Genomic DNA, 21293 nt, shown 5'->3' with positions numbered 1-21293 from the left:
GCTTATAGCCAATAGCTACTCCTAACCACCAGGACCCCAAATATCCTTCTGGAGGGAGTAAGGTGCAAGGCTCCTTGGAATGGGTGGTGGAAATGGCTGGGGTGGGGTTGGACTGGGGCCAGCAGCCGTCTTAACAGCTTAGAAAGGCTTGCAACTTCCCTCCTTGATATCACCTCTGGTTAGGGGGCAGGGTCTCAGAAATTCATAGGGCCCTGCCCATCATTGCCCCTGCAGGTATGGAGTGATCACAGGGCCTCAGAACGCCTCCATGCACTTCTGGGTGGAGGGGCATCATTCCCAAAAGTTCTAGTTGTGAGCGGCCCAAGTAGGAGCTCAGCCTTCCCAGCATGCTGGAATGGCCCAGGCAGAGATGGTGGCTTCCCTGAGGCCGCTGTGCATGATCCTTACCTTCACCCTGGAGGGCTCTGGATTCAGATTCACACCAGGACGACAAACCCCAGTCAGACACCACAGTCCACACACAGCAATGCTCACGCTTTTTAATTAGTGCAATGTGCCTAGCATGGCCTGCCATGGTGGCCATCTGTCATGAACCTGATTCTTGATGCTGACACTTTTAACCCAGTTGTGACAGACACTGGCTGGTCAGAGGTCACACATCCACTTAGAGAAATCAGATGGGGCTGGTTGCCCCCTCTCCAGGTGGGCAAACAGCAAAAGTCCACTTTAAAAGGGAAAGGAGGGGGATCCCTGGGTGGCGCAGCGGTTTGGCGCCTGCCTTTGGCCCAGGGCGCGATCCTGGAGGCCCGGGATCGAATCCCACATTGGGCTCCCGGTGCATGGAGCCTGCTTCTCCCTCTGCCTGTGTCTCTGCCTCTCTCTCTCTGTGACTATCATAAATAAAAAAAAAAAACAAAAACAAAACAAAAAAAAAAAAAAAAAGGGAAAGGAGGGATCCCTGGGTGGTGCAGTGGTTTGGTGCCTGCCTTTGGCCCAGGGCGCGATCCTGGAGACCCGGGATCGAATCCCACGTCGGGCTCCTGGTGCATGGAGCCTGCTTCTCCCTCTGCCTATGTCTCTGCCTCTCTCTTTCTTTCACTGTGTGCCTATCATAAATAAATAAAATTAAAAAAAAAATTAAAAAAAAAAAAGGGAAAGGAATCGGAAAAAAAAGTCTTAAGAGAAACGCCATTCCAAGAGAACAAAGCATCCGTTAAAACCAAAGTGTTGCATATGCTTAAATTATTAGATAAAAACACTGCATTTAAAAATACCTTAAGAAAAAGGGTGCAAATTTCAAGGTGCTTTCATGTCATGGGCTGTGGGGTCTCCCCACTTGGCCTGTAGTGCTTTGGGGGCCCGTGTGGCAGAGGGCTGGGTGCCCACCCTGTGTGCCAATTAATCAGGCTGAAATTGAAATGTACCAGACCTCAACAGAGCAGGTGAGCAGGTTGTGCCCTGGGGAAATAAGGCACCCAGCCCAGGGCCACCAGCTAGCTTGCTGGCCTCCAATGCTCTGGCTGGAGACACCTATAGGGTGGCCAGGAGGCAAGAACATTCTTTTCTTCTGGGAACCTCAAATACAGTAATGGGGCGGTTTGCCCCAGGGAAGCTGGAGAACAGGCAGATGGGCCAGTCCTCAGTCCATGCTGCGGGTGCTTGGGAGGCACTGGCTCAGACTGTGTCTCCCCTGGAATTGAACCATCTGGAAGACCAGGCCTGGGAGGCCTAGTCATGACATACGGGCACAGGTGGTTCCTCCCCACAGGCCTGGTCTGAGTAGGGTGGTGGTGGGGGCTGCTCCTCCCCCAGCATGTAGGCAGGGTGGCTGCGGCTGCGCTTGGCCTCTTTAATATACAGCTCCAGAAGGACCTTGGTGGGCTGCTTGTCCACCCTCTCCTTGGGCACGCCATGGCTCAGCAGCCAGCCCATGAGATCTTTGCGTGTTGGGTTGGGCCCCAACATGAGCTTGGCTCGGCCTGGCTGGCTCTGGCGCCAGAGCAGGCCCACATCGGCGATGGTCTGGATCTCCATCACCGCCTCCAGCACAGTCATGCCCTTGACCAGCAGGCTGACCAGTGAGAGCCGCAGCTCAGAGGGTGCAGCTGTCAGCAGGCGCCGCTGGAGGCCCTGTGTGAAGGGCACATCCTCGGGCGCAGGCCTGGGCCCCTGATATGCTGCAGGAGGGGACGGTGGCTCACGGTAGATCCAGTCAAGCATGCCCAGCTCCCTCACTAGCTGGATGCCCTCCTCCATGGTGGTCCAGGGGCGGAAGGGCAGCTCGGTGGCCTCGAAGTGCAGGAAGGATTCCCAGCGCTGGCGCCAGGCCAGCAGCAGCCAGGTGAGCAGCGTCTTGCAGCCACCCCGCAGGGTCTTACAGCGGTAGTTGAAGATGGCATCGCTGGTCAGGTCACCCAGCAGGGCCAGCTCTCCAGAATTCAGGGACAGGGCTGGGCCTCCCTGGTCATACACCCGCAGGATCCAGGTGATCATGAGCTCATTGGGGTTCTGCTTGAAGCGCCGCGAGATGGCCAGGAGCTCGGTGTATGTGTAGTAACGGTCCCCCCGCCCTATCTGGGTAGGCGCCAGGGCTCTCTCGGCCATCATCACAGCTGTCCCCTGCAGGGAACTGTAGGAAGCCCGGAGGGGTGTGGCCACAGGAGCTTCAGGGAAAGACAGAAGTCATCAGGTGGGAAAACAGCTACCCCCCCCTAGAACTCCCCGCCAGAGTGGGGGGCCCCTCAGATCCCCAGGTGTCAAAGGTCCTGGGGGGCACTGTGTCCTCAGGGGAGGTCAGAGCCCAGTGCTGGACATCATGGGGGTCCCAAGCACAGCCCCTTCAGAAGCCGTGACAGTGAGCATTACTGCGACCTCTGCAGTAACCAACTCTTCTTGCCACCCCCTCTTCCTAGGGATACTGTGAGAAGTCAATTTAGTGCTTGGCACTAGGCCCAGCTCTGAGTAAATGCTCAGCATTTGCTTTTATAGTACCATAACCTACAGATTTTATGATAAATTTATTATTATTATGGTATTGAGAGCAAAGCCTTTCCTGTTCTTACCAAGGACAGGAACGGTGGGGGCCTGTGACTCCTGGGAGAACCACCTGCAGACAGGAAGGGGTCAGAGAGGGGGAAGAGCAGGTCATTGGGGAGTGGCAACCGTGGCCCTCCACTCCTCCCTCCCCAGAGTGGGGCCCCTCAGAACCCCTGGGTGTCAAAGGTCCCTGGGGGGGCACTGTGTCCTCAGGGGAGGTCAGAGCCCAGTGCTGGACATCACAGGGGCCCCGATGCTCTTGTCCTCCTCCTCACTCAAGTCCCAAAGCCACCTGTCTACAGTCCTAAGGGAACGACAGCAAGAGCTCATCCAGGTAGGACAAATGACAATACCTGGCCATTGGGGTGTCACATGCCTTTTGATGCCATACTCCTCACCACCTCCTCTCTTCTTGACCACCCCTCACTGTGGCTCATTCCTGGGTGCCACTTGTATGATCTGCAGCTACTGCCTTCAGCACCTGACCCCACAGCCTCCAACCCCGGGGCTGTTTCTCCTCCTGGAAAAAGGGAAGAAATTTGCCTGGCACACCAGTGAGGTGAAGGGGGTCCTCCCTCCTCTGCTCAGCTCCAAGAAGCACCCTACTGAACACACTCCCACATCTGTTCTGCTCTCACCTCAAGCCTGTTCTTGTGCATCTTCCAAAGCCTCCAGTTCTGTTCTTGTTTCCTCCCCTCATCATCCCCGCCATACAAATGGCAGTTTCCTACCCCACTGTCCCGGATCTTCCTTCTCAGCAGCAGCAACCGTTCAGAGCTCTACAGGGGACACCTCAGGCCCTCAGAATGGTACTCCTGATCTGCAGTCTGAGCTCACCCATCACACAAAGGAGCTTTTCCTCCCTAAAGTGCCTGTCAGCAAGAGTTGAAACCTCCAAGGACCCCAGAGAATACACTCCCAGTCCTATTATCACAACAGCCAATGTTCTTTCTGTTCCTGACACCCTAGGAACAGCCTGTTTCTTTTTAGATAATAGGTCTTTACACCCATTTTATGATTTAGTTCTTTGAAACACTTGTGAAACATTTTCCAGATAAATGGAGAATGGTTTACACAATGGTTTTGTGTAAATGAAGGATTACTTTAACAACTGTATCAGTTTATGCACACAGGATTCTTAAGACAATCTCTGCTTCAAGATACAATCTACAAAACCCTGTTATCAACAGTGATAAATGCTGCCAGCTTGTTTCTTTTCTTCTGCTGACTCTGAAAACTAGATTTTGGATTAGTCCTTTTTCTTGAAACATAAACACACGTTTATTTTCTTTCCACAATCCATGTATTCTCCAATTCGACCCTTACCTTTGAAAGCAGGAAACATCACTGTCCCTCCCCCAACTGTGCGGAGGATTCAGGCCCATACGCCCCTAACATATATAGATATAGAAACTGCTCTACAGATATAGAAACTGAGGCTCAGGAGAGCCATCGCTTGACTAGCTCTCTAAGCCCATGAACAGCAGAGCTGGGATTTGGACCCAGGCCCATTCTGGCTAGATTTCCACTGCTATAAATGAACCAGGATTTGCGTGTAAATCCCCAGCACAAATGTTGACACATAAATTAGGTCCCAGAGAAATCTGATGTGAAATCATCCCAAATCAATGTTTTTTAGACTGGGGGGTGGGGGTGGGGCTAGGGAGTGGAAGCAAGGGTTCTCACCAAGATGGGAGTGGTAGTGGGTGGTCCCTCAGCTTGAAGATACACCTGTAACACAGGAAGTACTTGGTTAGGATGGAGGAAGAAACAGTCTGTGGCGGGGAGGGGTCCAGAGACCTCAAAACCAGGGCCTCTCAGATCCCCAGGTGTCAAAGGTCCTGGGAGGCACTGCATCCTCAGGGGTGATAGGAGCCCAGTGCTGAACATCATGGGAGGCCCGGTCCCCACTACAACCAGTCTCAAGGCCGATCATCTTCAGGAAAGGAGGCCAAACTAACTGCACTCAAAGACTGGGAAACACAAAATCTATTAGGAAGGTATGAAAACCCCCAACTCTCCCCATGGAGACACACAGGATACACCACCTCCCCAGCGTCACAAGTCCACAGGGGACTGTCCAAACCCACTACATGGAGAAAACCCAGTGTCTATCACCCCCTGCCCAGCTTTACAGATTTTCACCATTCAGCTACCCTTGCTAGTCACCCGAAACAGTGAAAGTGGCTAAAATGCACATCCCTTGGAAGAACCTATTGGGAGATAAAAAGGAGGAGCTATTCTAGGGGAAAAAAACCCCTAGGATATAAGCAGCACATACAACAACCAGGGACCCTTTACTGCAACCGCTGTGGAACAAATCAGCAGAGGAAGACATTTTGGAGAGGACTCCGGCTCTACAAACACAAAGCACACAGGAGACAGCATCATTTTGGAGATAAAGTATTAACGATATTGGGTGAGATTCAAAACGTGCTTTCAACACACACACACAAAGCACAAAGCAAACACGGGACACCTGGGTGGCTGAGCGGTTGTGCGTCTGCCTTAGGCTCAGGGCGTGACCCCGGCGTCTTGGGATCCCCAGTGGGAGCCTGGTTCCCCCTCTGCCCGTGTCTCTCATGAATACATAAATACAATCTTAAGGAAAAAAAAAAAGCAAACATGGCAAAATGTTACAAGTGTGAAACTTCTGGCTAGTTCCTGGCCACGCTTGAGGATTTTAATGATAAAACATGAAAGAGGAATACATCGGACAACTGCGAGAAGGCGCGCCAGGGATGGAGGAGAAAAATCCTTCCCTCGCGACATGCCAATAGTTCGGGTGAAGCCCGCGGTATTCCAGGTGGCTGCCTGAAGGGACAGCAGGCTCCGCCAGACAGAATTTTTGCTGGGTGGTGGTTGGGAGACAGAACACGAGCTAGCTGCCCGGGGGCTGGGCCTTCTCGGCACTCAGGAGACGGGCGTCCGAGACCCCGGGGCCAACTAGCCCAGAGGTAACGTTTCACAGAACTGATGCAGGGAGCGAACACAAACTCTGGTATTTGGAGGGACCGTGTCATCCTGACTCCAGAGGGCAAATGCCCCACTTGCTTTCTCCTAAGGCCACACCCATGTGGTTCTCAGAAACAACCCGGTAATTCATTTCGAGGCTCCGCTCCCCCTTACTCCTTCGAAATCCCGAGATCCCGCCTCTTCCCCCTCCAACACCTTTGTACACCTTTGTTCTAGGTTGCACAGAATGTCAGCCACGTGGAATCGGCAAAAACAGCGACTGCCCGAGGAAAACACATGTAGCCAGCAGAGGCGTGGAAAACCTCAGAAAGCAGAACTCAAGGGTCACACGCGCCCTCCGCCCCTCCCCCATTCCGCCCCCCAAGAAAAAAAGGCCAAGATGGCGGAGCCCTGCGACGTGGGAAGCAGAGATGGCGCAGCCCGGCTGCGGTGCAAAGGCGCTGTGGCCCCGGAGGCCCTGGCGCGCTCCGGCGGCAGGAGGCCTCCCCTCCGTGAAGGCTCCCAAAGGGCCGCCACCGCCCGCTCTGCACAGGACCCCAGGTTGCCTCTGAGGGCGCGCCGGGGTCTCCCAGGGGCCCTAACTCCGTCCCCTGATGGGGGCGGCCCAGACCCCAACGCCCACCCGCACAGACGGAAAGGAGCCAAAAGGCCAAACAAAGCTCACCAGCCCCTCACTCACTCCAAAGCGAGCGCCGGTGGCCTCGAGTCCCGCTTTATAGTGCGCGCCGCTCGCAAGGCCCGCCACACGCGCTCGCCCGGGCTCCGCCCAGAGGCGTCCAGCACGCGCGCCGGGGGCGGACCCCCCCCTTTGGCACTTGGGGAAGCGAATCACGGTTGTTTTCGCTAAAATCTTCCCGAGCGGACCGTCCGATGTTGTCCCTGGAGGCGGACAAAAGGAGTAGTGGGATATCGGGCCCCGTTGTCCTGTCACGGGCATCAGGCAATGCGGAGGACAGCAGCCATGGCGGGCTGGAAAGGGGCAGGACCCCGCATGAGGACCGGGCCAGACCCAGAGGCAACTGGAATTGCCAGCGCGGCAGCCGCGCGAAGGCGGGTGCGAGGGGCGGGGCCGACCCCCACGGAGACCCGGCGCGGGGTGGGGGCGCGGCCAGCGCGGAGATTGACAGGGGGCGTTCCGGGGCCGCGCACGCGTGGTGGAGAATGAGAGGCTGGTCCTGCGCCGGGCGGGGAGGGATCGGTGCCTGGACGCGGGAGCGGGAAAGCTGCGCTCCTGGATCTAGAGGAGTGAGGAGGGGGCTGGGGGCCAGGATTCCCGGGCTGAGTGAGGGCCGGACCCCCTGCTCCCGCTACCCCCCTTCCCTCCCAGTAGTTTAAATGATCTAGAACCTGGGGCTTGGATTCTTGGTAGAGTTGGAGCTCTCTTTATTTTTTATTTTATTTTTTTTAGAGATTTTATTTATTCATGAGAATATTTTTAAGATTTTATTTATTCGTTCTTTTTAGATTTTATTTAGATATTATTTATTTATTCAAATCCCAGCTCATAGGCAAAGGGGGAGGCAGCTGCCTGCGAGGAGCCTGATGCGGGACTTGATCCCAGGACTCAAGCCCTGAGTCACAGGCAGACGCCCAACCACTGAGCCACCCAAGCATCTGGGGTGTTTCATTTTTTATCTTTGGAAAAAAAAAATGCTTACGATCATGTCAGTTTAAAGATACTTTGGTTTGGGACGCCTGAGTGGCTCAGCGGTTGAGCTTCAGCCTCTGGCTGAGAGCCTGATCCTGGGATCTGGTTTGAGTCCCACATCGGGCTCCTTGTAGGGAGCCTGCTTCTCCCTCTGCCTATGTCTCGGCCTCTCTCTGTGTGTGTCTCATGAATAAATAAAATACTTCAAACCCATCCATCAGATCGCCACTGTCGATGTGTAGACTTTTTACTTTATGGCTATACACCCACATACACGTGTTATGGGTAGATGCACTCCTCCCACTCCATTTTGTCCCATAAATAATCCCCCCCCATCAGTGCATGCAGAGTGACCTCATTGCTTAAACAGTGACAAAGCATTCCCTTCTGTGAGTGGGACACACGTTGTTTACCTGGTCTCCCTTGTCATTTGGATTGTTTTCTTACTTCAGGTGAGGAGATGCCTCCCATGAAGCTCATGGTATGAAGTTAAAGGAAGTAACCTATACGCTTCTGGCAAGAAAAGGATACCTTTCCCCTCACTGGCTTTTGCCTCACTCAGAGTAAAGCAAAGCCCTCACTGTGCCCCACAAGACCCAGAGTGACCTGGCCCCTGTTCCTCCTATACCCCTGTCCCCCTCTCCCTTGCTTTGGCTGCACTAGCACATTGGCTTCCCTAGTCTTCTTGGAACGTGCCAAGGAAGGACATTTGTACCTCAGGACCTTTGCACTTGCTGTTCCCTCTGCCAAGAATCCTTTCCTCCAGTCTATCCCCATGGCTCTCCTCTCTTCAGTCATGTGTCTACTCAGATGTCACCTTGGCAGGCAGCTCCCACCCTGTCCCAGACCTGCCTCTCTTCCCCTCCTTTATTTTTCCTCATAGCACTTATCCTTAACATATCTATTTGTTTGTGGGCATATATTTTTGCCTCTCTGGCAAAATGTCAAGCTGTAAAAACAAGGATTTGTGTCTAGGTTGATCCTTGCTGTAGATCCAGTGTCTGCCACATACTTGCAGCTCAATTTCCATTTAAAGATGAACAAATTTGAGAGCCTTTTGTGGGAGAGAAGCAGAAGGATTATTTTAGCAACGCTTTGCTCTTTAGCAAAGAGCACATATGATGGACTAGGTGTTATGTTAAACTCCATCTAGGGGGAACCCTGGGTGGCGCAGCGGTTTAGCACCTGCCTTTGACCCAGGGCATGATCCTGGAGACCAGGGATTGAATCCCACGTCGGGCTCCCGGTGCATGGAGTCTGCTTCTCCCTCTGCCTGTGTCTCTGCCTCTCTCTCTCTCTCTGTGACTATCATAAATAAATAAAAAAAATTAAAAAAAAAAACTCCATCTAGGTTGAGGTACTGTCATCTTCCCCATTTTTACAGTTGAGGAAACAGACCGGATGGTTCAACACCTGGACACAGGTCACAGCACTAATAAGTGGCAGAGCCTAGACTCAACCCCTAGAGTCTAACCACTGTGTGAGATGGAGGTAGAGGGGACCCCCCAAATCGAGACCCTGAGAGGGACCCAGGGAGTGAGATAAACTTGTACTTGAGTTTCAACCTTGTTCTGCTCAACAAATGACTCTTTTTTTTTTTTAAGATTTATTTATTCATTCAGAGAGAGTGAGAGAGAGGCAGAGACACAGGCAGAGGGAGAAGCAGGCCCCATGCAGGAAGCACGATGTGGGACTTGATCCCGGGTCTCCAGGATCACACCCCAGGCTGCAGGCAGCACTAAACCGCTGCGCCACTGGGGCTGCCCAACAAATGACTCTGATAGCAAAAATATGCTACATAGGTAGATGGGGGACACTTGGGTGGCTCAGTGGTTAAGTGTCTGCCTTCAGCTCAGGTTGTGATTCCGGGGTCCTGGGATTGAGTCCTGCAATGGGCTCCCCACATGGAGCCTGCTTCTCCCTCTGCCTATGTCTCTGCCTCTCTCTGTGTGTCTCTCATGAATAAATAAAATCTTAAAAAAAAGGTAGATGGATAAATAATTTTCAAAAAGAATAGCCCTGTGCTGGTGTGGGTGTGTTAGGGGACAAAAGGAGGTGGTGACAGGGGCTGCTGGTCAAGACAGGAGGTAAAGTGTGGGCGCCAGGAGAATTTGCCTTAGAAGGGGCACATTAGGGGCACCTGGGTGGCTTAGTGGTTGAGTGTCTGCCTTCGGCTCAGGTCACGATCCTGGGGTCCTGGGATTGGGTCCCGCTTCTTCCTCTGCCTATGTCTCTGCCTCTCTCTGTCTTTCATGAATAAATAAATAAAATCTTTAGAAAAAAAAGAGGGGGCACATTATTGCAGGTCATGAAATTAAAAGATGAAGCCCTAAAGGCCTGGAGAGAATCAGTTATTCAACAAATGTTGTTTGGCACCACCTGTGTTTTATGCCAGGAACCATCAAATCGGTCTGTTTGTTGGCCATGTATCCTGTAATGTCTTTCTCCTGAGCTACCTCTCTCACCTGTCCCTCAACGCCAGAGGGCCCAAGGAATGGGCCCAGGGAGCGATGGTATTGCCCCAGAACACTTACAAGGTACTGAGCTAAGAGAACATTCTGGGCAAAAAATATAGATTATTTAAACATATTGATTATTAATCTGAGTGGGAGGATCTGGAGGATACTGAAAAAGGTGAGATTCTCAGTTGGGGCAGAGGACTAGAGAGTAGGGTTGTCATGTGCTTGGCAGGAAGCTATGGGAGCAGGCCTGAAGAGGTGTTCTAAGTCCAGATGGCCTGGAGCGCCAGGATGGACCAGAAATTCATGTAGTTCAGATAGGAAAAGAAACCTGGAAAAGGAAGAGAGCAGAGGGGGTGAGAAGTAGAATCACAGCCTGCCTCTGATCCCCATTCCCTCCCAAGTCCAATCATACCCTTACCCCTGTCCCCAATCCATTTCCAAACCCAAACCCAACCGCATTCCCACTTCTGGTCCCATGCCCACCCATCCCCACCCTCATCTCCCTAATCCTGTCTCCCACCTCCATCCTATCTGATCTAGCCATGTCCACAACCCACCCACCCATCCCAAATTCTATCCCACTCAATCCCTGTCTGTATCCCTGAAAACCCATGCCCAAACCCAATCCCATCCCAACCCAGACCAGTCATCAGGAAGAGAAAGACGCTGATCCATGCCAGGTAGAAGCTGCGCCCCAGCCTGTAGGTCATGCCTTCCTGTAGAAATTCATGGGCCTGCATCAGGTAGAACAGGATCCCCAATACAATGCTGGTCCCTGCATGAGTACAGGTGTTAGGAAGTGGGGCATCAGGTGTGTGCAGATCGATGCCCATAGTTGTGTGGCTGCCTGGCTCTTGCTTAGTATTCTCCCACTGTCTTTTGCCTCCCTGTACCTCTGCACACATGCAGGAAAACAGGCTCCTGACAATGTCATGGTAGAGCACATTGGAAGCACAAGTCTGCCTTTCACCCGGCCATGGTGGTGTTAAAACCATAGGCTTTGGGGCCAACAGACCAAAGCTCTTGTCCTGCCTTTCCTTCTTGCTTTAGGGCAACCACTCCTTCTCTCCGAGCCTCATTTCCCTCACTGGTAAAGTGGGCATGACCATAGGGCTCATCTCCTTGGGCTATCATGAGAAGTTGTTGAGATTGGCACATTTCCTGGCACACACTGTAAGCCCACAAGAATTGAGACTGATTATTGCCATTGTATCAGGTCCTTAATTTTGGACTTCTGAAGAAGTGAACAAGAAACCCACTCATTTTGGATATTTCAACTTTTAAAATTTTGGGTAGTGAAACTCTGGGTGATTTTTTTCGTTATGTTATTGAAAAATAACACAGGAGATGTTCTTCATTTAATTAAAAGGAATGATCAGAGATGGTTGTTTCTTTTTGTAAAAAAATGTCATTTTAGATGACATAAAACCCAGGTGTTTTCTACCCTTTGTACCTTATATTTCAACAATTGGAAAGAGCTACCAGACAAATTGGATAAATGCTATTTGCACACAAGGAAGCAGGAAGTTGAGTGTTTCCTATTCTTGGCTTTGCTATCACTCTCCAAGAATGTTTTCTTGATACAAATAAAAGTTGTGGTCAATACTACAAATGGCAGGAACATAATATCCTTCATTTCTAAATTAAAGTGCTGCTCCACCTCCTTTTCTAAAAAGTGAGATTTGTCAGGAAAATGGGAAACTAGACTCCTCCTCCTCTTCTTCCTCTTGTTCTTCTTGTTCTTGTCATTCTCCTCCTCCTCCTCCTCCTCCTCCTCCTCCTCCTCCTCCTTCTCCTCCTCCTTCTCTTCTTCAACTAGCCTGTTCTAATCAGAGTCTCAAATTTGAGTAATTGGGTCAGGTGGGAGGATGGTCATGGTAAGGACTCGGGCAAAATTAGATAGCTACTATCAAGTGCCAACATTTTCTAATTCAATCCTCTCTACACCTCCATGTAGTAGGAAATTTTATCCCCATCCTACAGATGAGAAAACTGTGGCTCAGAAAGATTAAGTAGCTTGAACCAAATCACAGAGCTGCTGGTGGTGGGGAGACAGGATTTGGGATGCAGTTGGAACTGGAAATGGGTTTTGGATAAAGGTGGGTAGAAGTAGAAGGATGGAGGATGGAGTTGGGGATGGGTTGTGGTTGAGTTTGAAGGTGAGGTTCACAGGTGATTGGGTTGGGTTGAGTTTGGAACAAGTGTCAAGGGGGGTTAGGTATGGGGTTGGGTTGGAGATTGAGATTTGGAGGGGTTAGGGATGGCAATAGGGATGGTTTGAAAAGTACATAGAGTTGGAGAGCAGTTTGGGATGGGGATGGACATTCCAAAAGGAGAAATGGATGAGTTTGAGATTTGTTGGTGATAGAGATGGGAGGCGAAGTGGAAGCTGGTATTGGGGCTGGAGATGGGGTTGTATTGGAAGTTCGCATTTTTTATTGGGATGGATTGGAGATTTGGAGGGACATGGTTTGGGATAGGGAATGAAAGTGAGGATGGGGAAGGGATTGGAATATAGAATGTGGTGTGGAGGGGATTGGGTATCATGATGGGCACTAGGGAAAAATATCAGAGCCATGCCTGCCAGGATGCTGATGATGACGTTGGAGAAGTCCAGCATGCGCAAGTTGGAGCTGGTGAAGAAGATGATGTTTATAAGTATGATGCAGAGGAAGAAGCTAGCGATGCTGGCAAGGATGAGAAAGGCCCAGGCAAAGTCCAACAAGTCTGGGGAAGGAAGAAGACCAGGAATGCTAAGAGAGGCCCTTGGGTTCTGAGCATGGGGGAGAGGGTCCCCAAAGAGGTTGGGAATATTCATGAACCCTCTCCCTTGCAAACTCTTCATCCCCATTTTAAGAAAATTGGAATTGGGCTCTAGAGAAGGGATATTGAGGCAGATGCCTTTAGCATTGAGGGCTCACCTCTGGGTCAATGAGAATGGGTTCTTGGGCAGTGAGAGGTGGGGTGAGCATTGAGGAACCAGCTCTGTGTGATGAGGGCAGATTTCCAGAGGTGAAAGAGCCTCAGGATAATGTGTAAGATCCTAGGGTTCTGAGGACTATGAGGTTGGGTGTTAATGGAGTTGAAGATGAGCACAGGGCAATGAAGATGGTCCTGGGGCAGTGAGGACCATCTGGGGGAAGGGATAACTATCCAGGGGTAGTGAGAACTACCAAGCGAAGGGAAGACTAACCAGGGGCAGTGAGGCCCATCCCAGGGAAGGCAGAGAAGGGTCCCTGGGATGAAAAGGAAAGATGAATTCCTGGAATGGTGAGTATAGAACAGGCCTTACAAGCATTCTGGTCGTACTCCTGTACGCAGTAGATGTCAGGGCACTGCATAAAGAAGATGGTGTTGATGTAGATGGTCAGGGAGCCATCAGGGTGCCCAGGAGGTGCGAGTGGCACCTGGAAATGCATCCAGGGCTGGCCCAGAGAGATGAGACTGATGATCACCATGCCAGCCAGGGTCAGAGCCAGGCTCACCTGGTGGCTGATCTTCTTGGCTCCATGCAGCAGCTTCCAGGCCAGGGGCAGCTGTGAATGCCTGCGTCTACCCTTGTTCTGAAACCTGTAGCAGAAACCACCCACCACCAGTGTCAGCACCAAGCCCAGCCACCCACCCTAGCCACCCCAGGTCCAGCTGCCAGACCCTGTCCCATCCAGTCTAGCCTTCAGACTTTCTTTTCTCCAAGTCCGTCCTCCATGCCCTGTATCCCCCAAGTCCTGCCTCTGGAACCTGCTCACCCACATTCAGCCTTGAAGCTCCCTTGCCTCCAGATCTAGTTTCCAGACCCTGCCACCCCCACATTCTGTTTCCAGGTTGAGTCAATCACAGATCCAGCCTTTTTGCCAAGCCCTCCCCAGGGCCAACTTTCAGATTCAGCTTCCGGCCACAACTGGGTCCAACCTTCAGCCTCCAGCATACTGGCCTTGGTTCTGATCCTTGACCTTTGAGTGCTGCCCTCCCCAAATTCTAGCCCAGAACCTGGCCCACTGCCTAGACCTCTGCCTCTCACCTGGCAGAATCCATCTCAGTGGATATGCTTGTCTGTGTGCTCTGGATATTGTCTAGAGGATTTTGGTAGAATTGGGAGCTGTTCACAGAGTCTTTGAAAATCTCCTGGGAGGTCCAGATGACTGAATCGACGCTTTTGACACTGACCGTGGGGCTGTGAGTAATTGAAGGGGGGACATTGACTCTGGCCTGGTTTGGCAATGTGAGGCCTTGAATGCTTAGGTGGGGACTCCAGCTTGTTGGCCAGCTGTCGTTGCTACTGGCTCGACTGCTATTGTAGATAACTGACTCCGTATTGGACAATGGGGTGTGAGTGATTGACGGAGAGTTTTGGGTGTTGATGTAGGGAGTTTGGAAAATGGGTGGAACATCTCGGGTATTGAAACAGCGACTGTAGGTAACTGACGGTGCGCCTTGGATACTGGCCTGGTGACCACTAATAGTGGCTGGTGCATTCTCAATACTGACTTGGCAGCTGTTGATAACAGATGGTGTGTCATGGGTACTGGCCCAGTGACTGGTGACTATCAGAGGCTCTTGGATGCTGACCCGGCGATTGTGGATAATGGGCAGGGGTTCCTGGATGCTGACCCGGTGATTGTGGATAGTGGGCAGAGGTTCTTGGATGCTGACCCGGCGATTATGGATAATGGGCAGGGGTTCCTGGATGCTGACCCGGCGACTGTGAAGAATGGACTGAAAGCCTTGGGTCTCCTCTTGGGTATTTGTGGGAGCTGCTGGAAGGACATTTGGCTGGGTGCTCTTGTGGTCAGGTTCGGGTCTCTGGGACATGTGGAGATACAGGGAAAGGCCAGTCCCCAGACACACTAAAAAAACTGCCAATTGCTTTAGCTCCTCCTTCCAGGCACCTTCATGGCCATGTGGAAGTCTCTTGGTCTCTTTCCCAGCTTCAAGCTCTGCTCTTTGTGGTTTGGATCTCTCTGACCCTTCTTTTGTGCTTTCTGGTCTCTCCTGCGGTCCAGGGTTAGGCCTTGGGGCTTCAGTCTGACCTACAGCTGGGGGCACGGGGAGGTTCCATGACAGTTGGAGAGATTCCAGGAAGTTAGGACATTGGCCATGGATTCATACTCTACCCTGTGTGAGTGACATGGGGGCCTGACTGGGTTATGGTGGCTTCCATGTGGGGTATTGGCAGGGTCAGGATTGGGCCAAGAAGTGGTCATGGCTGGGTCTGAGAGATGTCAGGATTGGGCTGGGGGTGGGAGGGAGTGACCAGGCAGAGGCCAGAGTAGGGGCAGGGCTGGGCAGGGCTGAGCGTGGGCTGGGACACTGGCATCTCTGATGGCATCTCTGACGTCAGTTCTTAGTTTCTGAAGGCTTGAGATCTGAATTTGTACGGCCCTCCTCCGACTTGCCCCTCCTCCCACACCCCAGGGCCTTCCCTGAATCAATTTCTGCCTTTTATTCCCTTTTTGAGTTCAATGTCTCTCTTTCTCCTCTATTTCTGTCTTTCTTCACCTTTTTCCTGAAGCCTTGGGGACCCAGGGATGTTGGACCTGTTCCCTACCCTCAGTGACCTGCAGTCTGGGCTTGGGAGGGGTAGTGGACCAGCCACAGCCTGAGAAGGGGTCTGAAGAGGTTGATGGGAATGCAGGCACTCAGACTTCCCAGCCAGGGGTGGAGATTATTCAAATTTCTGTTTCCCCCCCATCCTTCCTTTGGGCATTTGTGGTAGCCTTTTGTGGGTAGGGGGTGGGGACGGGGTGGGAGGATATGGGGGAAGAAAAGAAAGGAAAAGAAAAGAAAAAAGAAAAATTCACCAACGTTGATGTCTTTGATTACATGAGTAACCAACGGTTCTGTGCCTTAGTTTCCTCATTTGTCCAAGGAGGTAATGATACTTCAGAGGGGTGTCATAAGGATGGAGTCCATCAATAACAGTAAAAGCACATAGAACCCATTGTATTAAAAACCTACTGAATTTTTTACACTTCATAGACACTGATTTTGACTCTCCACTTTCTCCATTCCCCAAATTCCTTCTCAAGTCCTACACCCACATACCCAACATCTCTGAAATCCACAGTGAGAGATGCCACAGAAATATGGGAAGGAATTACTATAACTAAATACCATGGAGAAGCACCTGGGTGGCTCAGTAGTTGAGCATCTACATCGACTCAGGATTTGAATCTGGGGTCCTGGGATCAAGTCCTGCATTAGACTTCTTCTTCTCCCTCTGCCTTATGTCTCTGCCTCTCTCTCATGAATAAATAAAAAAATCTTTAAGAAAAACCAAAAAAGAAAATTAGATACTATGAATGCACCCACCAGTACATTATTCTTGTGTTCACTCATTACCTTTTTATCTTTTTATCTTTTGAAAGATTTTTTATTGATTCATACGGGAGAGAAACAGAACATGAGCAGGGGGAGCAGCAGAGGGAGAGGGAGAGGGAGAGGCAGATGCCCCATTGATCAGGGAGCCCTGACATGGGGCTCGATCCCAGGACCCAGAGATCATGACCCGAGCTGAGCAGATGCCCAACCGACTGAGCCACCAGGGCGCTCCTGATCCTGACCTTTTTAACTGAACAAATAGCATAGCTCCGTACCAGCTGATGAGCGTGCAGTGGGAGACAGAAGAAATTTGTTCCCAGCCATCACAGAAGTCCATGGGGAAGACTGGTAGTGAAGAAACTAGTGAAATAAGGAGGGAAGCACAAGTCTGTGGGATGCCAATGTAGGAGAGAGTTGCATCTGGCACAGTGGGAGCATTTGGTGGGTGAGCTTGCCATGAATTGAGGTTGGACTGGGCTGGGGGAGCTCCGGGAAGGAGACATGGAAGGAGTGCTGTGGGAGCTGAGATGTAGAGTGGTTAGGGTGGACTGGGTATGGGTGGGAGAAGAGTGCTCCAGGCAGAAGGAGCAGCCTGAACCACGTGTGGAGGTGCTGAGGTGGGAAAGCTCTGGGTGTGAGAGGGACCCTGTGAAGTCTAGTGTGACTGGGGGTAAGTGAGCAAGGGATGGGGAGCAGGGGTCCCTGTCAGTTGGGAAGATTGGCAGGATCACAGGGGCTTGGTGAATGCAGAGTGCACTACCTGCATTCATTCTGTCGACACCATGAGTCTCAGACTCACAAACACACTTTGGATGTTGTAGCAGTGTGTGTCCTGGACTGGGGTTTGTGACAGGGCTCTAGATAAGGGGGTGAGGTGGAGAGTAGAGATGGAGCTGGGGTTTTGGGGACAGGCAATGGAAGATGGGGAGCTGAAGACAAAACAACTAGGTTTGGACTTCAAATGGGATTGTGCAGGGGGCTGAGTTGGGTGTTAGAGATGAGAGTGAGGGTGGGTTTGGAATCAGAGATGGGGCTGAGGTTGGAACTGGGGTGTGAGTGGGGGTGAGGAGATGGCTGTGGGAGGAAGGATTGAGAATGGAGTAAAAGGTGAGGTGTGGGTGGGCCAGAGATGTGGCTGTGGTTAGAAATGGAGACTAGCATGCAGCAGCGGGTCATAGGTGGAACCTGGTCCCCAGAACTCTCTTCTTTCCCAGCCAGTGTGGCCTATTCCTGGGAGGAGGACCCCAAGTTCATCCTGCGGGGCTGGTCTCTGGTCTTCAGCATCCTTGCAACCTTGTTGGGGCTCAGCGTGGCGGATGGACGTCTGGCCTACTTGCAGGGATCTTACACTGGCTACCTGGGCATCTGGATAGACTGCGGGAGGCATAAGTGCGCCAACCTGGGCCAAGTGACCGGTCAGTAGGAGCCTGGACAGGCTACGGGGTAGTACTAAAAGGAGGGGGTGTCTCAGGAGATTAGAGGGGGAAAATCTCTAGGGGATGCTCTTTGGATGCTCTTGGGGGAAATGTTTGGAATTCTGAGGAGGGTCTCTGGAGATTCTCTGAAGTTCCTTGTGAAGGAGTTTCCTGGCCTTATATGTGGCTTTTGAGGAAACAGGGAAGTAGGACTGTCCTGGGGCATGGGAAGAACATTACAATTGGCCAAAAACCAATCTGCCTCATGGTTAGATGGCTAAAGATGCCATCATTCTTTCCTTTCCTTTTTTTTTTTTTTAAAGATTTTATTTATTTGAGAGAGAAAGAGTGCAGGAGCAGGGTGGAGGGGTAGAGGGCAAAGCAGACTCCTCACCGAGCAAGGAACCCAATGCAAGACTGCATCCCAGAACCTTGGAATCATGACCTGAGCCGAAGGCAGATCTTCACTGACTAAGCCACCTGGGCACCCACTTTTCCTAACTTTTAAAAAATATTTATTTATTTATTTGAGAGAGAGAGAGAGAGAGAGAGAGAGAGAGAGGGAGCACACAAGTGAAGGAGGGCAGGGTAAAGGAAGAGGGAGAGAGAGTCCCAAGCTGACTTTGTGCTGAGCCTGTTGCCTGAGATGGGGCTTGATCTCAGGACCTGGAGATTCTGACCTGAGCTGGAACCAGGAGTCAGTTATTCTTCTGACTATGCCACCAGGTGTCCCTCTCCCTCATTTTTTAAAACAGTGTTTTTTTAACAAGATGATTAAAAAAAAACCCAAAAGAGGATTTCCAGCTCCTTCAGAAACATTTTGCTTCCCTGTAGATTTCTGTGTGTTACTGGTGCTTCTGAGCACTGCAACAGGGGCAGAACAGAACATGGAACCAGAATGCCTGGGTGTGGGTCCTGGCTCAACCACTCGTTGGCTGGGTGATCTTGGTCATAATCTTTGACCTCTTTGTACCTCAGTTTCCTTGTTTCTAAAATGGCAGTGGTAGTGATCCCAGATCATGCACTGTTTGAAGAGTAAGCAAGTTAAAACACATAGAGGATGGGGCGCCTGGGTGCTCAGTTGGTTAACCATCTGCCTTGAGCTTGGGTCATGATCCCAGGGTCATTATTATCTCTAGATTTCTTGGCTACTGGAATTGGCTTCATTCCATATAGTGGTAAGTCAGGATCTAGTTAAGAAAATAAATCATTCTAGATGCTTCAGAGGGTAGTAAAGATAGAGACAGAACAAAGGGAGGTGGTGGTATTAGCAGAGCCCGGAAGCTGGAGCCATCTGGAAGGCATAGACTCATGTAGGATTTGCTGAGAGGTGGCTAGAATCACAGGAAAAAAAATGTGGCTACTGCTAAAGACACCAGCTGAGGTGGTGGTAGTGGTAGTGGTGGTGGTGGTGGTGGTGGCATTAGTGAGAGGGAAATAAATGCTCTGGCTTGTCCTCTTCTTCCAGAGCCAGTCTTCTGCTGGTGCTGCCCATTAGCCAAGCATACTGCTAAGCTAGTGAGCAAAGGAGGCTCAGAAATGTAGTCCTTGCAATACAGAACAGGGGAGGGTGGGGAATGGATCAGAGAGCAGACAGACAAACAACTGGCAGAACTGCTAACAATGTGGGCCTCAGGTCAGGCAGGAAAAAGAACACAAAAAGTTCTGGCAGAAGTCTTGTGTGATCAGGTCCCACGAGTACCCCAAACCCAATATAGTGGCCAGAGCAATGCAATGCACTCATGAGGTGCAAGTGGGGATGGGCATTAAGGCTTATGCCACAAATGTCTACTTCTGACCAAACCACAAGATGGGTTAGTCTCTGGGATGACTTGAATGTCATCTCAACTCTTTCTCCTCTACTCTTGTCTGTGTTCCTTTCTTAGTTTTACTCTATCAGATCTCCTGCCCCCTTCAAACTGGGTCCAGGGCTCAGGCAGAGGCTCACAATCCTATAGACTAGGGGAAAAAAGCCCTTAGCTGCTTCAGTTAGAAAAAGTCCCAGGGCAGAGCCTGACTGGTTGGCTTTGCTCATGTACCCATCTTTGGGCCAGTCACCATGGCCTGGGTTGTGGGGCACTGAGACTGGCACAGCCAGAGTCATATGACTCTTTTTGTGGCCCCAGAAGGCAAGGATATGTCATGAGCAGCCCTCTACCGGGATTCTGTGATTGAACCCCACAGGAATCTTGCTATTCCGTATATATGACTAAGCTTTTACATTCTGGGTAGGTTTCTGGTTATGTGTGAAAGATACACAGTTTGCCAGAAACAAAGCAGATGGAGTCTTAGCTTATTTGGCTGAAGCAGGCTCACACTGTTCAAAAAGTAGGCAATGTAGGGAAGGGCGAAAAAGAGACGTAATTCTCAGAAGGGGACAAAATTCTTGTTCTTATTCGTGTATTGGGTACATAGTAACTTAAACAGAGTGATTATGTGGTTTTAGGTTATCTGGAAGTTTTTCTTGGGTGTACATATGTGTGTGCTCTGGGGATCAAGGTGGGTAATTTGGAGAATGTCTGTAGGGAGCTCTGGGATGTGAATGGGACTGATATTGGGGGACGTTCTGGGAGTGTAAATGGGATGCCTAGGGGACCTTGAGATGTGAAACGGAGAGACTTTTTTTTAGCAGAAGTAGGGTGACTTTAGAGACTGGGGGTAACTAAAGTGTCGGGTAATTTTGAGGGTGTCGTTGGGGGTGTCTGGTATGATATAGAGGATATTATTGTGAGTTTCTGTGGGATATCTTTGGGAGTTTGAGTGGGATGGCTTTGAAAATTTCTGTCGGGATGACTCTAGAGATGATTGAGATGATTCTGTGGGGTGACTTTGAGGATGTGAGTGGGGGTGACTTGGGTCATCTGTGGGGTCGCCTTAGAAGTATGGGTGGAGTTGATTATGGGGGTTCTGGGATTGACTTTGGGGTTGGTGGGGGTGATCTGGGACAACTTTGAGGGTACAATTGGGGATCATTTTGACTTTACAGGTACCTGGGGTGACTTTGTGAGAGCGAGAGTGATTTTGGGGTTTCTAGGAAGGGACTTAGGTAACAGGAGTGGGAGTGAAGTTGAGGATATCTGTAGCCAAACTTTTGGGGGTATCTGTTTGACCGCTCATGGGGATGTCAGTGGGATGAGATTGGAGGGTGACTTTGGAGACTGTGTGTGGATGACTGTGGAGCATTTCCTCCTCTCCTAGTTCTTATCCATATGAGCATGGGATTCATGATGCTGGCCCTGACCCTGTGTCTCTTTCTCCTCCTGGCCATGGGGCTCTCCTTCCGGCCAGGCTTCAAACGCCTTAGTAAGATTGACCTTGTCTTCAGTTCTCTCAGTTTCAGCATTGGTAAGTGTGGGCCTGGGGGAAGGGGTGCCTGCCCCGCTCCCCGCCCCCACCGGTGTCTCTCCTCAGGACTCTCTTTTTGGCTTTGGGGAGAGCTGTCTTAAGGTTCTGTCCTGCTATGTGCTGGGTCTCTGT

At 51.1% G+C, this 21293-nt stretch overlaps 1 protein-coding gene and 3 non-coding genes across 6 annotated transcripts; all 4 read right to left on the bottom strand.

Annotated features, from left to right (window-relative positions):
- Window positions 1-486: 486 nt before the first annotated feature.
- On the bottom strand, window positions 487-6730 carry LOC129500878 (Friend virus susceptibility protein 1-like). Of its 3 annotated transcripts, none has more exons than XM_055311761.1 (5): window positions 6653-6730; window positions 4684-4728; window positions 3351-3517; window positions 3024-3067; window positions 487-2624 (listed from the first exon to the last, which is right to left on the bottom strand). In XM_055311761.1, exons 3-5 carry the CDS (start codon window positions 3356-3358, stop codon window positions 1690-1692), a joined length of 987 nt encoding a protein of 328 aa, XP_055167736.1. In that variant the 5' UTR covers window positions 3359-3517; window positions 4684-4728; window positions 6653-6730; the 3' UTR covers window positions 487-1689. The 3 variants fall into 3 exon arrangements, with proteins under 3 accessions (XP_055167736.1, XP_055167737.1, XP_055167735.1); XM_055311762.1 differs by lacking the exon at window positions 6653-6730 and adding an exon at window positions 5279-5297; XM_055311760.1 differs by lacking the exons at window positions 3351-3517; window positions 6653-6730 and adding an exon at window positions 5279-6324.
- On the bottom strand, window positions 2696-2786 carry LOC129501108 (small nucleolar RNA SNORD88). The gene has a single exon (XR_008662670.1). It is a non-coding gene; the product is annotated as a small nucleolar RNA SNORD88 (small nucleolar RNA).
- LOC129501109 (small nucleolar RNA SNORD88) lies at window positions 3155-3248 on the bottom strand. The gene has a single exon (XR_008662671.1). It is a non-coding gene; the product is annotated as a small nucleolar RNA SNORD88 (small nucleolar RNA).
- On the bottom strand, window positions 4808-4899 carry LOC129501110 (small nucleolar RNA SNORD88). The gene has a single exon (XR_008662672.1). It is a non-coding gene; the product is annotated as a small nucleolar RNA SNORD88 (small nucleolar RNA).
- Window positions 6731-21293: the final 14563 nt, after the last annotated feature.

Source organism: Nyctereutes procyonoides, unplaced genomic scaffold, assembly GCF_905146905.1.
Source record: "Nyctereutes procyonoides isolate TBG_1078 unplaced genomic scaffold, NYPRO_anot_genome, whole genome shotgun sequence".
NCBI classification, from domain to species: domain Eukaryota; kingdom Metazoa; phylum Chordata; class Mammalia; order Carnivora; family Canidae; genus Nyctereutes; species Nyctereutes procyonoides.
Note: the sequence above shows the minus strand (reverse complement) of the source record. Positions and strands in the feature narration are given on the sequence as shown.